Consider the following 20,111-nt stretch of genomic DNA (forward strand, 5'->3'; position numbering starts at 1 on the left):
TAAGTTTTATTTAATAGTAAATTTTTCTCAAATACTAATTTTTTAAATCATAAAAAGAGTTTTAAAAAGATATAATTTTTTTTCCAACCTCCAAATTTTTTCTTAAATTTGCAAGCATCTTGAATGAGAATATAACAAAATTAATAGAAATGTGAATAACATCATTAAATTTTAATTCCTCAAGTTTTATTTATTTTATTTAAGTTTTTATTTTGTAGCATCATGAATTTAATATTTTCATTTTGAACATTGTGTAAAATTGATTTAAATTTGGATAAAAACTCTAATAAATTTGTGTTTTATTTACAACTTGTTTAATGTTAAATATATAATAAATAATATAAAACTCAATCATAAATGATATAACACTACGCTTTGTTAGTTTTAACACACGAGTAGATGGAAGGATCAAAACGAAAACTTTTTAAAAATATTTGGCACGAAATCGAAATGTAAAAATATTTAGCACTGAACCGAAAACTTTTGAAAAATATTTAGAACCAAACCGGGAACGTATAAACATTTTGGACTGAACCAGAAACTTTTGGAAAATATTTAGGACCAAACCGGGAAATTTCAAATATTTAAAACTGAACCAAAAATGTGTCCAAATATTTAAGACTGAACTGAGATTTTGCCCTTTAAATTTGTATTGAAGTTAAAACACAAAAGTTCCATACTAAATTCAACGAAAGCCCAGCACACAAGTCTTTCAAAGTCCAAATGCGTACAGTGTTAACAAGTGCAAATCAAGATGGTAGGTTGACGCAAAGCTTTCAGTCCAAATTTGGCAATGGAAACATTTCAAGTGGGCTGGATGACCTTACGGTCCACTGGTATAGTCCAGTTTCTAGCTAGCCAAAATTAGAATCCTTATCGGGCAAGCCCAACAATCCAGTAGTTCCAGAAGTCCTACAACTGACAAGACCAGGCCTAGCTCCCATCAATCACGGGTTTAGTGGGGCCGAGGCCGTAGACCAGGCCCGGGATTTTTTTTTTTTAATTTAGACAAAACTTTTAATTTTATTATTAATAATTAAACTTCTAGCAAGTGAATTAGTAACGAGTTTATGTCGAGTTATAGTAATACAATTAAAGCTGACATGTTTGTACAGCAATTATCTACTCACATTTCAAAAAATTTTAAAATCTAATTAACTTAATACAGACATAAACTAATTAATACTTAACGTGTAAAAGTTAAATAAAAAAATTGAAGAAAATATGTAAGACCGAGCGCTTGTTGCTTTACCAAAAGCTATAACTGGTGGTAATGGTGTAACTCAAATCTTTTAAACCACACAATAGTCCAAGCGTAATGGTTCGATCGTTGTACTCAGCAGAGTAGTTTTACTAATTTATTTATGTAGATTTAAGTAGTTTCTTTGTCCGAGATAAGCAAGTCTTGAGTCAATGTTCAAGTTCCTTCGGTTATGCGGGCAGTTCATTACATTGTTGTAATTGATTATTTGTAATCTTGTACATGTATTCTAAATAATAATAATTATTATTATTTAGCAATGGATAACACATTACACTATGCACTCTTGCTAATCAACTTTCCAGCTATGATTGGTATCTACCATTGTGGATAAAGAATACAAATATTTCAGAATTAATTAGCATTAAAATTGCCATTATTGATCAAGTGAGTCCCATGAACCCAACTTGAATCCCCATAGCCCTTTGTTTTTATTCAAAAAGAAATTTGTATAAAATAATCTGCTATAAGTTTAATCATATAATTTGTAGATTTCCTTGAGATTTATTTGATTTTTTAAAATAAAAATACCAAAATACAGATCAGGAGTTGGTATAAAAAAAGCGCCCAACTTATCAGGGGATCGATTTAATAATAATTAATTTGTGCTATGTACGGAAAAATAAATTAATAATTGTTTTCGGATGGCTAAGGTTTAAAAGTTTGAAATAAATTAAAACATAAGCGTAATTAATTCTTTTATAATTTGCCTTTTTTAATTTTTTTTAATTTTGGTAATAACATCAGTCTTAAAGCAACCAATTTGACAAATTGTATATAATTTTTTTCAATAAATTATGACGTGATGTCGAAAAATTATGTGATGTCGGTCACTGATGATGTGTACATGTAATCGATGTCACATCAACACTCACGTGAAAAAAAACTAAAAAAAGAAAGAAAGAAGTGAACATTAGCGAATTGTGGTCTACAAATTGACCAATAACATGACAAAAAAAGGAAAAACGTTTGATTAATTACCTATCCAAAATGTAATTCCTCTAAACAAAAAATATAAATATAAATTATTACAAAAAATAAAAATATTAAGCTAAGGTAGTGTTTTAGAGAGTTTTTAAAAATCACTTCTCAGCTTTTCCTTCACAAAATTTCATAAAATTTCAAAATTATGTGATGTAAAAGTTGAGAAGTTCTTTTTAGAAGCTCTCTCAAGCACTACCAAATTATTGTCACTGTTGGGGTAACCTTATAACATATTTGTCTTCTAATCAACCACCCAATCTCATCCATATATTTGATATATATAAGTATATACTTTTTTTTTTTAAAAAAAAAGAGCCCTAAATTTTAAGGTTGGATACGTACGCGTGTGTGTTGATAGCAAACAAACACCAACTCACCAAGTTTTGTACATCTCGTGCAGCATGCATGTGATTGATCGTGATGACATCTAAATTATATATTATTTTAATTGTCTTAAACAATGCATGATTCCCTCTTATGAGGATGCAATAACAACTAATGGTCGAAGAATTAATAATTTATATGTATGAACTTTTATTTTGTTATTGAATACACTAATTAATCAGTAACATGTGATCAGGTAAACTTATTAAAGTATATATCATGAATTCATGATCAACGTAGTACTTTTTGTAAAGTCATTCGAGAAGGCTCGAAATAAAAACCATTTAACCACATATAGAGTTTGCTCAGACTCAGAAATCTATGATTCTATGTCGGAATATAAGATCTTGTCCTTGATCATATTTAGATCGAGGTCCACACTTTTTGTAACATCCGGTATTTTAATACGTAAATTCGCATGTATAATTAAAAAATTTATTTAATTAATTTAAAATTTTAGATTTATGGGTTAAATAATTATGTGAATTATCTGTGCTTATTTAAATGATTTTTTTTAAGTATTTAACCCATAAATAGAGATTTTCCTGATTTATGATATTGTATTATTTTATCGCGTTGACGAGACCGTGGACGGACGAGATGACAACTTTCTACCCAAATTATTTTATGAGTCTTTTAGAAGCCCGAAAATATTATTTTGAGTTTTATTCCCTCAAAATTATCAGTATTTAATTTTATATAATTTTAGAAGTCTATTTTTTTTACCCAAATTAAGCCAAAATAATGACTTTTAATTATCTTTAAAATTCCCTTAATATAATATTTCGGGATTTTTATGATTATTATGATATCTATTATTTTTTTTAAAGCCTAGATATATTTTTATTTATGTCATTATCTTGAAAGTTATTCCCTATCTACCCCAAGGCCCACCCTCACACGCTCAAATCACTTCTCCCTCACCCTAGCCATCTCCCTCACCTCTCCATTCTTTTCCATCGACAGCAACATCAAGGAGGAAGCCATAGACCTTTATTTTTGAAGCTTTTTCGAAGGTTGCTCGTCGTAGTCGTCCGGAATCGTCTTCACGTTCTTCCAATCTACTTTCTACGATTTAAAGGCATGTTTTTCTTCCCTTTTTAAGCACCATATCAGTACGTATTATGTAGGTGTTGTGTACGTGTTGAAATCCTCAAATATTTTCAGATTTTAAATGGTATCGTTTGATGTTTGCACCTTGTTTATGTGTTTTGTCATCATCTCACATTTTTTTATTTAGCATGGGCGTGCATGGCTGCTCGGCCAAGATTCATGGGTGTCCTAGGGTCCCTAGACATGGGCTAGTTGATCGGTTAAGGTTGGAGAAGGGCTGGAACGAAGCAAATCGAATTCTGTCATGGGTGGCTCGCGCAGGTTTTGGGGCTGTGGGAGAATGCTTCGTTCTCCCTCCTCAGGCCATGGTTTAGAGTGAAGTTTGAAGGGTTAGAACCCCCTTGATGTTGGCTAAGATTGAGAAGTGGTTTCACAAAAAAATATGGTCGGAGTAGGGAGAACGATCGAATTTATGGCAGCCGCTCAGGGCTGGGTGCGAGCTGGGGGACAGCCTGTTGCAAGGATTCGTTCTCCTTCCTCGGACCACGGTTTGGGCTGGTTCTTGGCTTGATGGAAACGTCTAGATGTGGGCTAGATCCTAGGTGTGGTTCTCCGGCCGGTGGGTGGTCGGAGCAGGGCGGCCGCCGGTATTCTTTGTAGCTGCTCGCGGCCGAGGGCTGTGCAAGAGGGGGAAACGGGTTTAGGGTTTCAGTGATGGGTCCGGGTCGGGTTGGTGGTCCGGGTCAAGTAAGTGGGTCTTGGTTATGTTAGTTGGGTACGGGTCCGGGTCCGGGTCAAGTTAGTTGGGCTCGGATATTTTATTTTTAAGTTAATTAATAAGTCTAAGTGTTTAATTGGGCTAATTAGTTTAATTAAATTAATGGGCTATATTAAATTTTTTTAGTGGGCTTAAATAATTAATTTAAGTTAGTCAACTAATTTTTATGGGCTTTAGAGCCCATGAAAATTATTGGACCAGTCTTTGGGCTTTTGGGCCATTGGGCCAGAATAGAGTGTTATTGGGCCAGGAAATTTTATTGGGCTTAGAAATGTGTTAATGGGCTTAAGTATGTTAATGGGCCAGTCTCAGTGTTAATGGGCCAGAATTTAAGAAATTGGGCTTGAGTGTTAGGGCCAGCAGTTCAGTACAACCCATGAGAAATTGCATGTGTCCTGAATATATATTTAATTATTTTTATGCATGGAAGTTATTTTTAATATTTATACGTTAGTATGAAATTAAATTAAATATATATGAAGGGCACACATTTTATTTAAGTATATGCATTCATGAAATAATTTTTATGCATGATTTAATGTTTAAGGTTGAGCAAAAGAAAATAATTTTATGTTGGAAGTTGAAGTAATGTGACAATTTAAGGGGGATTCGTCCCCATATGTGAACTATTGAAGGGCAGTTTACTGCCAATTTAAGAGGTGATTCGTCACCGCCATGTACGTTGGTTTACCACGCTGATCAGTATTTAATGTATGTATGGTTACACTATGGATACGACCTTTCGATGTTAGAAAATACTTTGCTCAACAATGTTTATGTATTATTATGATATTCAAGTTTAATTTAAGTTTATGTTATGTTCATGATATTTTTTAAGCATGCTAATTCATGTATATGTTATGTATTAGTATTAAAGTGATTTAAATTATTTTAAACCCTTGTTATGTTAGCATGTTGGGCCTCTAGGCTCACTACACTGATATGGTGTAGATGAGTACGTAGAGGAGGATGTAGTACCCACCGGCGGCGAGGACCTATGAGCGGACATGCAGTGACCCCGTGACCGTTTTCTGAGTCTATATGCATGTTTCGAATATTTTATCATGTTATACATTTTTATTTATTTTCAGTAATTGACACTATTGTATGTTTTTATTTAAATATTTTCAGTGCATGTAAACTTTAATTTATGTTGCTTTTGTCAGTATTTTATTAAATGCATGATTCAGATGTTTAATTTATAAAATATTAAAGTTTCGAATTGTTGCATTATTTTATTCAAGTTATTTATTTTTAAAAACTACTTATTTTGTGCATATATGTATGGGCATGTATGTACATCTATTTTACTTAGTATTATTTAAAAAAAAAAAAAAATTTCCGCATTTAATAGTAGTAGATGTTTTACTTTTTACATGTAAAAATAAATGTTTATCTTTAGATTTACCTTATGGCAAATACCCTAAGGTTAGTGTAAATTTTTTCGATCTATATACGTGAGACGTGTTGTCCAGGTTCATATTTGCATGAAATGTAATATTTTTTTGTGTCACAAAAATAACTCGTGAGAAGATTAGGTCTCATAGATTTTTGTCACACACACACATATATAACTTTGACCTTCACAGATTTATTATTATTATTAGAAAAAGCAATATATTTTAAAGGTCGAGTATATATAGCCGTTTTTGCCTAATGAATGCAGTAACACTTGAATCAAAATAAGCAGATATTCCTAATTTATTTCCCGTATAAATTGTCAATCGTTAATAATAATAATAATAATAATAATAATAATAATAATAATAAGTTCCCAAACAATTGAAATTGGGTGGGGCTACCATTGAAATTAGGCGTCTCAACTGTTTGAAAATAAACTTTAATTATCTAGATGAATAACTACAATATTTTAAAATTTTATAAGTTTTTTTAAAGGTTGCTTGTCCACGTAACTATGACTTTTAATTATTTCAGATTACTAGAATTAAATTCGTGATACTACCATCTATCAAGCTATATTTATATCTGTTCAAAACAAAACATATTTTGTTTTGGGAAACTTTCATTTTTGGTCAAGCGATTGCAAATTTTCCCCTTTTTGTCAATATTTTAACAATGAATTTTCATTTTCAACCATTTAACTTGCATTGTGGTCCTTTAATTTTTTTTATTTTGCCATTTATGGTCTTTTTTGACCGAAAAACACAATTGTGGTCCTTTAAATTTTTTTTTCCATTGTGGTCATTTAATTAATTTATTTTTTTTTCATTTATGGTCTTCTTTTGATCATGCTATGATGAATATTAATTAGTTTTAGTCATGTTAAGTTTATTTTTTTTCCCACTTCTGGTCCTATTTTTATTGGAGTCAATCTGTCTTTCGGTCAAAAAAAGACCATAAATGGCAAAGAAAATAAAAATAAAGGACCACAATGAAAAATATATACAAGTTACATGATTGAAAATTAAAATTAAAAATAACAGGCTACAATTGAAAAAAAAAACATGCAAAATTAGTTTATTAAAATTGCAAATTCATTGCATGCCGGACTAGTAATAATAAAAAATGGTGCAAATCACATGACCAAAATATGATTTTCCCTTTTGTAATTTGTACACGTTGCACTTGAAATTACATATATATCATTAATGTATTTTGGAAATATTTTTTTCAAATCAAGTGGAAAGATAAATTTGTAATTTCATGTGTAATGTGTAACCCAATTTGTAACTACATGTAACATTTTCCTAATTAAATACACCACTCGTATAAGATTGTTATCTACAAATATCTTTTTAAACAAAACTCAACGTTTTTTTTTTTTTTGAAAAGAACAAAACTCAACGTTACCTAACTTTGATTTTTCAAAATTTTAAAGTACTGAGAAATAATCTTTTAATTTATCCAAAATAAAAGGCAACAATATATGCATGACATATTTTGCAAGTATATATATTCAGACATGCATAGAGCGTGTATACTTATAATAAACCCTAAATTAAGTTAAAGAATGGGACGTGGGGTCACTTGTTGTATGCGCTCGTCTTGTTTAATGAAAGATATTATTCCATAATATAGAGAGAGAGCCATGGAAGATCTCACACCTCAACCACCATATCTTCTTCTTCATTTCATATCCAAGAAATACAATCAACTTAGCTAGCTTTGATCAGGATCTTGGATTAATTAAATTAAAGATGTTTGATTTACGATCAGGGGATGAGCTGTCCTTTCTAATCAACTCAATTTCTCAACAAGAAGATAAATTATCATTCGATGATTTGATTTCGGATCAAGCTTCTCTTGGATGCAACATAAATCCCGCCGCCGCCACCTCCAGCACCACCATCACCACCCAAAAACAAAGGTTCATAGAGTTTGGGTTTCAAGAAACCAAAACAGAGAACAAAAATGAACTCGATGTTAGGAAAAACGATCGTAGAGATCTTGAAAGGCGAAGAAGGCACGAGATGGCTGATCTTTATTCATCCCTACGAACCCTTCTTCCTTCCGAATTCATCAAGGTAAAAAAAAATCTAGCTTAAGATCTCAATTTATATCCCGTTTTTTCCAATAATTGGCAAGCATTTTCTCTAAAGTTGACTTTGTTTTAGCTCTCTTGGGAGGCTACATATGTTTTTTTTTCTTCTCAAAACCAGAAACCCTAGTCTTTATAATATATATACATATAGAAGTGATGAAACCTTCTAATTCTCAATGAGCACTGTTTCTAGTTTTTAGTTGTACTCACCAAATCTTTTGCTGCAGTATTTGTTACATCTTTTAACTATACATGAGTTGATATTCATCCTGCGTGCAAATTCAGTCAAATATGATACATGTGGCTAATACATATATCATGCATCATTAATATGTAAAATGATGGAGATGCAGAAGATCTATAACGGGTGTGAATATATTATGGTAGTGTTTGAGAGAACTTTTATGAAGAATTTCTCGTTTTTTCCTTAACAAAATTTTGAAATTTTGCGAAATTTTGTGAATAAAAAGCTCAGAAGTGCTTCCTAGAAACTTTTCCAATTTGATAGAACATGAGCAATTGTTTTCAGGGGAAACGTTCGATATCCGACCACATGCACGAGGCAGTAAATTACATACAGCATAAGAGAAAGCATATCCAAGGCCTGAAAATAAGACGAGACCAGCTTATAATGGGACCGCGGCCTGATATATCAGAGGATTCGAAGCATTCGGTCATGGTGAATATTGCTGAAACGAGAGGGGTCGAGATCCTGATCAGCACTTGCTTGAAAAATCGCGGGCTTCGAATTTCAAAGGTGTTTGTAGAACTAATGGAAAGGGGGCTCGATGTGGTTTCTTGGGTCAACACAAAAGCCAATGGAGAGTTCTTTCACAAAATTCATGCAGAGGTACTGATCATGAGTTAAAAATCATTAAGAATTGAAGTATGTGTTATGCGAGAATTAGGTTGAGCTTGGATGAAAGGATTTCAAATATACTCAAATGTATTTTATGGTTAACAATAAACAATAAATCAAATTATAAATCTATACACTACTTATTTACATATAAAGTAGAATATATTTCAAATGACATTATTATTAGATGGGCTTGAAATTTATCCCAATATAATTAACATAAAATACTACGTAAACATGAAATTTAGGGTTTTGTCTATCCTCCTTTTCTTTCTCAGTCAAATTACTTTTATTAAATAACACCGCAGTCAAATTATATGCCAAGATCATGCAAATATTTTGATGGAATATATAGTTGTTCTTCTTTTCGAAACTTCAACAAGATTTCATTTCTGACATTGGTAATCATACAGTCAACTTAAGTTGTTTTCCTCGAAAATTTACTTTGAATATTATTGCTGGCCATTTCAGTTTTTTCCTAAAAATTTTAATTACCCCTGATCATGTATATATATATAGGATAATTGATTGAATTCAAAAAGATAATTAGCTAGCTAGTTTAATGATAAATGATAATTACCCCTGATTGATAAATGATCATTTCAGTTTGAGTGTTTTTATTACCCATGCATTTTCTTGTATAGTACTGTTATCTCATACACACACACACACATATATATATAAAGGATTTCTTTCAGTAGCTCATGAGCTCTTTTCTGGTGATGGGGCGCTGGTTGGTGTTACCTACGGTTTTTTCATTCATGTCTTTCAGTTCATCTAATGTTCATATACTTGCAGTCGAGCCATGCGACATGCATCGATCCATCCGTTTTGCAAGAAAGACTGATATATGTTATAAACAACTAGTTTGGCAAGAATTACTTCAGTGGATGGTAGGCCAAGCTTGCTAGGATGGATTGTTGAGCCGCTATGAAATGCGCCAAGATGACACCATGCGGTCGTTCAATTTAATATATCGTTTTTCATATGATTCGTTACCTTGCAGTTTTCTCTTAGATTCATCAGACAAAGTAGCCAACTTGTTAGGATATTGATCCATTCATGTGTGTAATTAATCTTGTTCACTTTATTCACATTTGCATGTTTTAGGCTTGTTCCTCTTCACATGCATTTTCTTCATGTTAATTTGCAGTTAACACGTTCATATTTCACTGGATACATGATGTGTATATATAACGATCAGATTTGACAACAGTTTTTGAAATAGTTAGCTGGCGTGATTTCTTACTTTTCATAGTTGAACCACCGGTTAATGTCTCCACGCTCCAGTCGTTTCATTACTGGACGTGAGAAGGGTGCGTTAGTGTGTTAATTGTATCTCACATCCATTCAGTAAATATCTTGAGAGCTCTTAATATAAACAATGACAACCCTCAACTCTCGAGCTAAGTTTTGGGTTAGAGTTAAGTCAAAGACTCATTTCTTTAACACCTCCGGAGCCAAACCTCGGCTACGTGAATTCCTTCCTCAAAAATACGCTGCAGCTATTGCGATATCCCCGGGGTTCCCAAGTGAATCTTGCATCTACATTTAATAGTTTTACTTCACGTACATAAAGAAGTGGATCATTAGAGGTCGGACAAGTTGAATAAAATGTTTTATGTTCTGACAGCATTGATGAGCTTTATTTGGGTAATTAATGTGTGCTTAATAATTAAGAATCTTTTAGAATGATTGACCAAATTTCTGATAAATTCGATTTCTGTTTTCTTTGATAATTTTTTTCCCTCTTTTGAGGCGTTAATTTAATATTATTTTTCAAAAGCCTGCTTGATCTTGAGCAAATGAAGTTTATTGGGAGAAAATATAACTGTAAGAGATAATTAGATAAGTCCAGCATTTTAATTAATTAAAGCTTGCGAGCGGGCCATATATCACCAATCAGGAGCGGAGCCGGTATTTTGATTCAGTGTAGGTAATGATATAATATAATTAATAAAGCAAAAAATATATATATAAATTTTTCAAATCATAAAACATCATAAAATAATTATCTTACAAATTTTCTTTTCGAGTCTTCATATTTTGAAACATTTTCGACGTATGATGCTTACAAATTTTTTCCCTAAATAAATATATAATATATATTATCAAAGCACATATAACCCAAAAAAAAAATACCATTTTTAACAATCTTTCGGCCTCTACATTCAAGACGAAGGAAACGTACCCGGAAACTAAAAAATCAAACAAATTTGGACCTAGCTATAAACAAAATTAATTCATAGCAATATTTAATTCAAAATTCAATTTGAAATCTAATATCTTATCGTAAACAAAATTACTTGTCTACATCAATTTTTACATACCTAAGTAAGAAGTCCAATCTAGATTAAATTAGAAAAAGTGATAATGGGCATGGTGATCAGAATGGCAATTAACCAGCAAAAAGGTTTTGAATTTGAAGTTTTGAACGTGATTTGTCAATTGTGTGATTCAATTCAACAATGAATTGTGCAGACCCAATTAAAGAAAGTAATATGAGTCATGAGCCAAAGTACGTATATCAAGTTACAAAAGCTTTTAAAAATAAAAAAATAAAAAAATAGAACGAGTACTGATCTTTTTTTTTTTTGGTTGCCCACACTGGGCACGAATAAGTTCCGCACATGTCACCAATCCATTATCCATCATTGTCATTTTATATGTTTATTTTATTTATACATTATGTATGATTTATATATTATGTATTGTTGTTCGAGCACTATATACATTTTTTTAAACTCGATTTAATTTATCTAAATGAATCTTTGCCTTTGAAGTTAACTAATCGATCCAATTTTTTGTAATGACATAATAGTATAAAAGGGATAGAAAATTTTAGATGCATTTTTTTGAAAGATTATTTTAATTATACAATATGTATTGATGACAAAAAAAATTTTAATTACAAAAAATTTATAAATATATAAATTTCAACTATGCATATTGCTTAAATATTAAATAGAGTTCACTAGCTACTAGCTAGCCTACTAGTATTACTATAGGTTATGATAAATGTTGTAATAAGAATAATGAGCTGTTATATAAAAATGAATTTTTTTTTGTCAATTAACTTGTATATTTTTTGGTTTTGATACATTAACTTTTTAAAGTTTAATTAATTTTAATTTGGTATATTAAGTTTTAATTTTTGGTGATTTTAGTTCAATTGATGACATGAGAGTTTGACACATCATCATTTTTCGATGTCACGTCAATATTTTTCGATGTCATGTCAGCGTTTCTCAATGTCACGTCAACAGTTGGACCAAAAAAATCGAAAACTAAAAGTTAATGTAGGGTGTACCAAAACCAAACTTGGAAAAGTTAATGAACAAAAACAAAAAAAAGGGAAAATTGCAAATTTAGTCCGATATGTTTGTCACTTTGCGATTTTGGTCCTTTATGTTTTCACATTTCAGTTTTAGTCCTGCATGTTTTGATTTTTGGCAGTTTCGGTCCTTTTTATTCGAAAATGCTTACGTGGCACTGTAAACGCCAGCTCCACATCAACACTGAATTGGTGCCACGTCAGCGCCACGTCGGAAAAAGGACTAAAATTGCCAAAAAAATAAAGATAGCGGACTAAAACTGAAATCTGAAAATATAAAGGACTGAAATCGCAAAGTGACAAACATACAGGACCAAAAAATTAATTTTTCCCAAAAAAAATATACAAGTTAATGAATCAAAAAAATTATTTCCCCTATATATATAAAAAAAAATTGACTAGAATTAATTGACTTTGTGGGAGTTTTTCGTATTTACTTTTATTTTTCTTTTTTTACGATTTTTTTAGCTATCGGTTTCATGAACTAGACTTTATTATTATTATTATTATTATTATTATTATTATTATTATTATTATTATTATTATTATTATTATTATTATTATTATTATTATTATTATTTTTTATTTTTATTTTTATTTTTGGAAATAATGAATTAGACTATTGACTATTCTTATACGTGTTTTATACATTGAAGATCGAAATGACTAAAAATTTGCAACAAGAATGGTTTTTATGGAAACTTAAAATAAATAGTGTTGCTAAATTAAGTTCATATTTAATAAAATATTAAATTGCAATTTTGGTCTCATAATTTTTTTTTAAAAAAAAAAAACTGGTCGTCGATATTGTCTGATTTTAGTCGTCATTGGTTTTTTCCTTTGATGAAACGGCTATATATGTAATATATATCATGTAATGTCAGTGTGTCACACGACACGAGTGATTATATATATTGAATTGTATTGTATTCTTTGATTGTTTTGATGGAAAATAAGCCAATAGATTTATTATATGTGTGTCGATCGTCCATATATATCTTTCGTATTGATGATATCTGTTCAATGTTTGATATATGCAGAGGTTCATAATTACAACAGCAAGTCTGTAGTGTTTAATACTTGTTGGTGGCTACACTTAATATGTTGCAAGATTTTATGCATTGAAATCTTTTGTTTTCTTTTTTTCTTCTATCTTAATTTATCATTTGCCCCACACCATTTCATTACATATATAAATGCATTTCATACTTCGAATATCTTTCAACCGCTTCTCCGCGTAAGTGCATGCATGCCTGTTCAAAATTCAAAATCCAGACATAGGTATAAATACATACATGCATGCTTACATGTATATAGTCTTAAATTAAAGTACTCTCGTGCGTACAATATTTATTAAATTTCAGTATAATAATATGTAATTTAATCGTATGCGTACCATAAAACCGGACCAGATTCAATCATTCAACCAATAAATTATACATACACACATACATACAAACAAATATATTCCTTGTAAATTCTCCCTCATATCAACATGCATTAATTTCCACAAGAGCCTCCATTGCAAGATAAACAAATATATATATATATATATATATATATATATATATATATATATGTTATATATTGTAGTTATTATTGTTGTTGTTGTTGTTGTTGTGATCACGAGTATTGAACACAATATATTACTCTCTTCTGTGGGGAAAAGGTTTATGTCACAACACCACAAACAGGGGCGGTCTTGAGAAAAATGTGACACGGAGCGAAGTTGAAAATATGATCCTTTTTATTAAGAATGTGTGTATATATTTATACACGTTTATTAAAAAACATTCGCATTAGAAAGAATTTTACCCATATTTTTTCAAAATAAATCATTCAATAATTAATATTACTTAAAATTCACTCTTATTGCATTTTTTAAAACAAATTCGTCATTTTTTGACATTTTATGATGAATATTTGTGCAATAATGGAACTATTTAACTAAATTCATAAAAAAATATAAAATAATACTAAATAATGAAGTCAAATACGAACAAAAAATATACATAGATAGATAATAAATTAATGTAATATAAATTAATAAAATAATGATGCAACAATCCATTAGTAAATGAAAAAAATGAAAAGATAAATTCAACCTTTTGTAAAATTACTCAATTTTCATAACCTACAATCTGAGTAATCAACATGGTCTAATTGAATAATAAGTAAAAAAAACTTGAAGGTATGTCTACGGTCTACCTATGGTGCAACGTAGGTCTGCGAGAAATTTCCGTGCATGAATTAAATTGGTTGGAGGGCCGCATTAGGAAATGAGATAAAAGTTGAACAGAGTTAGTGAACCATTTAACTCATTTGAAGCAAGATTTTTGTCATAAAAACTTATTCATGATTTATTTATTTTGTTATAACACTATTTATTAATTAAATTTATTTAAATATTAATTTAAAAACAATTTTTTAAAAAATAATCGGGGACCCGTCTTAAGATGGAACTCTGGTCGGTAGCCCGGCCCGGCCCGCCCTACCTTAGGCCGCCCCTGACCACAAAATATAGTGACGAACCGGAGCCGAGCCCGAGATTTCGTTCCTTGACAAAGAGAGGGTTTCGTTCCACGGTTTCTACTTTCTAACTTAAACGTACATCCTGAATTCCTGATCATGTGCCCTATGCATATAGAATAATTATAATAAATAAAAAATATATATAAAAAAAGCAACATGTCAAGTATGAGACGCACACAATTAATCAAAAAAGGTCCTCAAACAACTTTTGCTTGATGCTCTCTCCCATCAATAATTTCTTGCAAGCAGACTGCTTTTAATTTTACTTAATTACTTTCTCGATCGGATCCCTTGTGGAAAAAAAACAATTTTCATCGTCTATCTTTTTAAAGTTTGGTTATTTTGGTTCAATTTTTAACGGAATATTAATTTTTCAAGAAATTTGTGAGATTTTTCAATTTGAAAAATATCATCATATTTGAAATAATGTCACCTAAATTTCATCATGTTAAACCGAATTATAAAATAATAATAATAATAATAATAAGAAAATACAAAAAATTAAGGTGATAAACACGTCTCTTGTATCTTTCTATCCCAATCAACAACTTCATCCCAGATTAATTGATCTCTCAAAATCTTATAAGAGAAAAGACATCATTTACATATAAATAAAAATCAAATCTCACCGGAAAATCGCAATGAAGATTCAACTATTAGAGGCTTGTATCAATTTAAGGTTAAAAATTAATTTTTCATCTTTCATGAGAAAAAAACAGAAGCTATATATAATGCTCATAATCACTTTTTTTTTTTTTTTACCTTCTCATTTCTTATTCAAAAGAGAATTCAAAAATAAATCAATCGATCGAACATTAATTTTTTTTGTTTTTGGGTTGGGACGAAAATCATATTCTCAAATAGAGAAACAAGAATCATTCCAAAAGTACAGATAATTCAAAATTTCTAATTGAAGTCCATGGTTTTTTTACTTTTGATTTTGTTAGTTTTTTTTTAAAATTTGAAAAGACATATTTATTCTATTAACATATCTAAGTTTATAAAATCAAGTGGCATTCCAAGTAGGATAATTATCTTTGAAATTGAGAAGTCCCCAAATCTTGTCACATTTTCGAATTTTATTATCTAGTTAACAATTTTTAGCAGAAATTAGATATATATTCCGATAAAAATCGAACCAATATCGTCAAAATATAAAAGTTAGTGAACCAATTTGAAATTTTGACTAGTTAAAGGATTAAAAAAAACATATAAATATAAAGAACGAAAATGGATTTTTTTTTTGTCCCTTTGAATCTCTTTCGCCTCACCATGTTCTCAGGTTTTAAAAAACAAGGGGCTGAGCATTTATTATTTAATAATAATTTATATATCGCATGTAGTGATAATATTATAAGGAAAAATTGTTTTTTTTGTCCAGTATCTTTGTAACTTTGCGATTTTGGTCTTCTATATTTTTAAATTTCAGTTTTAGTCCGCTATCTTTATTTTTTTGGCAATTTTAATCCTTTTTCTGATGTGACGCTGATGTGGCATCAATGCAATGCTGATGTGGAGCCGACGTGTACATTGTCATGTAAGCATTTTCGAATAAAAATGACTGAAATATCAAAAATCGAAACATGCAGGACTAAAATTGATATACAAAAACATAGAGTACCGAAATCGCAAAGTGACAAACATAAAAGACCAATATTACAGTTTTTTCATATTATAATATATACTATGTCGAAATATTAATGATATTCTATAAATTGTATTAATGCTTTCTTTATTATTGTTGTCCACGAAATCATTCATAACGATCGATAACTGATATTATATTATATTAATTAATTAAAAGTGATTTTACTTTAACAGTAAACTAATGCATGCAGCCAGAACGTATGTTCTGAACTTGAACTACTTAAGGAATTTTTTATTTTTATTTTTTGTTATTTTTCCAATTAACGAATATAATATTCAAGCTACTAAATCAAACTTTATTTTTTGATTTAAAATATTAAATTTTTTATTTTTTTTATAACATGGAAACTCACAACAACTATGGATAAAAACTATCAGACGAAAATTAATTTGGATGGGTGAGCGCAAATTGGTTGTGATAGTAACCCTCTGGTCCAATATTAAATTTCACAGCATTAATGATCGTATATATGTGTATGTATGTATAGTCGTTGTTGGTGTATTTTATGTGTCTAATAAATCATAAATAATGATAAAAAAACCCCTAGAAATCACTGAAAAATTATTTCATTTTTATTTTATATCATAAAAACCTATTGTAATAAAATTTAGGAAAAACTGTAAATTTGGTCCTGTGCGTTTGTCACTTTGCGATTTTGGTCCTCTATGTTTTTCATATTTCAGTTTAGTCCTGTATGTTCCGATTTTTGGCAATTTAGATCTTTTTTATTAGAAAATGCTTACATGGAACTTTACACGTCAGCTTCACATTAGCACTGAATTGGTGCCACGTCACCGCCACGTCGAAAAAAGGATTAAAATTGCCAAAAAAATAAAGATAGCGGACTAAAACTAAAATTTGAAAATATAAAGGACTGAAATCGCAAAGTGACAAACATATAGGATCAAAAAAGCAATTTTTCCTAAAATTTAGTAGTATCACACCTATCATATTTTATTCACTTTCTATACTTTTAAAAATTGTCGAAATTTCTTTTACTTTTTATGTATACCTTGAATTGTTAAACGTTCATTTGCCTCCTAATATGAAAAAAAAAATTATTGAAATTAATTGATCAATATTAGCTGATTATTAAATTATATCAATTAATTCAAAAATAATTGTAATTATATTAAGCTCCACATAACCAGAAATCTTTTGTTCTGAACTGCTTAAAAGCAAATTATAGTTTTGAAACTATATATAAATTAACTGAGCTATTCATTAGATGTAAATTAAAGCACAAAACTATTATAGTATCTTAAATTAAATGAATTTTTAATATTGTAATTAATATGGATTATTATGTTCTAAAACCCAATTTTGAACTTTTAATTTTTATTATTTTTTGAAACCATAATTTCACATATAAGAAAAACATTAAAATATGATTAATCATATGGTACGTAGAAGATTTTAAATGTCGCAAAACATTAAAATTTGAAATTAATTTAACAACTACAAATTGGTCAAAAAATGTTCAATAAAATTAATTAATGTGGATGCAAATTAATAGCGCGCGAGTCCCCCTGTCTAGCTAGTACCACTTGCCCAACATCTTGAAACTTGCACGTATATTATATTATATTATATTATATTATATTATATTATATTATATATATGAAGACTGAAATTAATCACCCATTCATTATATGTATTGATGCCGAGTGGGGTAGCTGTACGTTAAAAGTAAGTAGTTAATAATTAATAAACATTTAAAGTGATTAGTTTCTGTTTTTTTTTTTACTTCAAAAAATATTTCGATTGTTGGGAGCCATAATTCTCTTTGTTAAAAGATCAGTCAAAACATGATATTTGTGATTTTTTAACGGTTTAAAAGATTAAAGTTATATTATTACCACTAATTATAACTTATATAAAATTTCGGAAAATGATCAGTCCTATATATCATTTTCTATTATTCATGCGATGCAAAATTTCAAATGAATTTTAAATTTATGTAATAATTTTTAGACGCTTAATTTATTTCAAATATAAATGTTTTGGTAATATTACATTCATGTTTTAAATTTATTGAGATTTGAAAATGTTGAGGAAATCACATAGAAGCCAATTAAAAATATTTTCTTAATCAAGTTCGTTAATAGATTCCGCGTTCATGTTTTGTAGTTGACGTTATTATTATTATTTTTAATAACAGTAAATTTAAACTTTTTATTTGTGAACTTATTACCATGGAATCAACATCTCTATTCTTTAACAAATAAATTTTAATTCGATTAAATATACAATCTGTGCCGAGGCGGCACCCCTTAATTTTTTTATAACCCTACATTTATAATAAAAATTATATTTATATATGAATATAAATTAGGAACAAAACACAGAAATACAAGAAAATTTGTAAAAAACATAAGTTATTATTCATTGTTTAATGTGTGCGAAGTGACCCAAAATTTTTGACTCATAATTTTTTAAAAATTGAAGTCACTAATTTTTTAAACCTAAACACAAATGAGTTTTAAGCTTTTTAAACTTAATTAAAACAAATTGTTGAAGCAGAAATCGTAGCTTCCAAGCTTATGACTTTGAATTTGATTTTATCAATCGCAACAACTGCAGTGAAGAAAATTTTTTTTGCGAAGATTATTACGAACATTATAAATTACTTATACTGAAAAATATATATTTTAATTTGTAGTTTATCGAATGAAGTTATTAATATTTTTTAGAAAATGTCAATTTGTAGGGATAAATTGTAAGTTAAATTTGAAATCTAATAATATTATTTAAATTGGAGTACTATATTTAAATTTTGTTATGTGTGTGTATTTGAAATAATCAATAATTTATTAGTAAACTGATTCAAGTTGAAATCTTGCTAAATTTTGGCAGATTGGGCTTTTTCGTTTGAAAATATATTAGAAATATTTTGTAGAGAAAATAATAATTATGATTGTTTCTGAGATATGAAAATATTTGAAATGGGGTTTTCGGTTATTTTCCAAATTTTGGTGTTATATATCAACCGAGCGAGAAAGGTCACAAAAAATTGAAAACATTGGCTAGTTACAAATATAGGTGCTTTTTTTAAAAAAACCGAGCGAGAAAGGTCACAAAAAATTGAAAACATTGGCTAGTTACAAATATAGGTGCTTTTTTTAAAATAAAAAAAAAATAAAACAAACTTAACCAAGGTAATTTGTCATCATTTCCGCAATTACTATTATTTTTAATATTAAAATCGTGAGTTTTTGGTTTAACATGGAAATATGGAATCGAACACACGTGACACGACTCTCTCCTATATATTAGAACAAGTTTGTCATTACACTACTCAGTTGATTTCTCTGTGTTACACCAAAAATATTATTCTCGATATAGTTTTTAAGAGATATATATTCACGTAAACATCTCATTTGAAAAAAAAAATTTATAAAAAAATGTTATCAACTTTTCAACAGCATGCACACAGCAACAGAGACGATAGCGGGCCGAGAGTTTGATTCTCTATCTTTAAGACAAATTTACCCGCCTAGATGCTTACGGGTTGATAAAAGTGTCTCCCAACCTACATAATAATCACCCCGCCCAAAATCAATTGCAACATTTCATGTAACATTTTATGGGGGTGGGCTATCCTACACCGGGTGTGCTTCACCCGGTGCAACATCTGCCCTTCATTGGCCCGGAACCTACACAAAAATCCCACCGGGTGAAGAACACCCGGTGGAGCATAGCCCCAACCCATTTTATGTTGCATTAAGAAATGACGACGACAGACACATCACACATGTATCAAATTATATCTATCA

General features: G+C 29.5%; 1 protein-coding gene and 1 long non-coding RNA gene across 2 annotated transcripts; both read left to right on the top strand.

Annotated features, from left to right (window-relative positions):
• The first annotated feature begins 3,568 nt into the window (after positions 1–3,568).
• On the top strand, positions 3,569–5,611 carry LOC140871356 (uncharacterized). Its single transcript, XR_012147679.1, has 2 exons — positions 3,569–3,710; positions 5,372–5,611. It is a non-coding gene; the product is annotated as an uncharacterized lncRNA (long non-coding RNA).
• A 1,821-nt stretch (positions 5,612–7,432) lies between these two features.
• Positions 7,433–10,013, top strand: LOC140872243 (transcription factor bHLH36-like). The gene is made up of 3 exons (XM_073275053.1): positions 7,433–7,945; positions 8,492–8,812; positions 9,620–10,013. Exons 1-3 carry the CDS (start codon positions 7,619–7,621, stop codon positions 9,686–9,688), a joined length of 717 nt encoding a protein of 238 aa, XP_073131154.1. The 5' UTR covers positions 7,433–7,618; the 3' UTR covers positions 9,689–10,013.
• The last annotated feature ends 10,098 nt before the right edge of the window (positions 10,014–20,111 follow it).

This window comes from Henckelia pumila, unplaced genomic scaffold (genome assembly GCF_033568475.1).
Source record: "Henckelia pumila isolate YLH828 unplaced genomic scaffold, ASM3356847v2 CTG_461:::fragment_3, whole genome shotgun sequence".
In the NCBI taxonomy this organism is placed as follows: Eukaryota; Viridiplantae; Streptophyta; class Magnoliopsida; order Lamiales; family Gesneriaceae; genus Henckelia; species Henckelia pumila.

Bases quoted from the DNA above. Each gene is read 5' to 3' on its own strand.
- LOC140872243 (XM_073275053.1), top strand. From the start codon at position 7,619: ATGTTTGATTTACGATCAGGGGATGAGCTGTCCTTTCTAATCAACTCA. The intron at 7,946-8,491 runs GTAAAAAAAAAT...AATTGTTTTCAG, and splicing joins TTCCTTCCGAATTCATCAAG to GGGAAACGTTCGATATCCGA. The intron at 8,813-9,619 runs GTACTGATCATG...ATATACTTGCAG, and splicing joins TTCACAAAATTCATGCAGAG to TCGAGCCATGCGACATGCAT.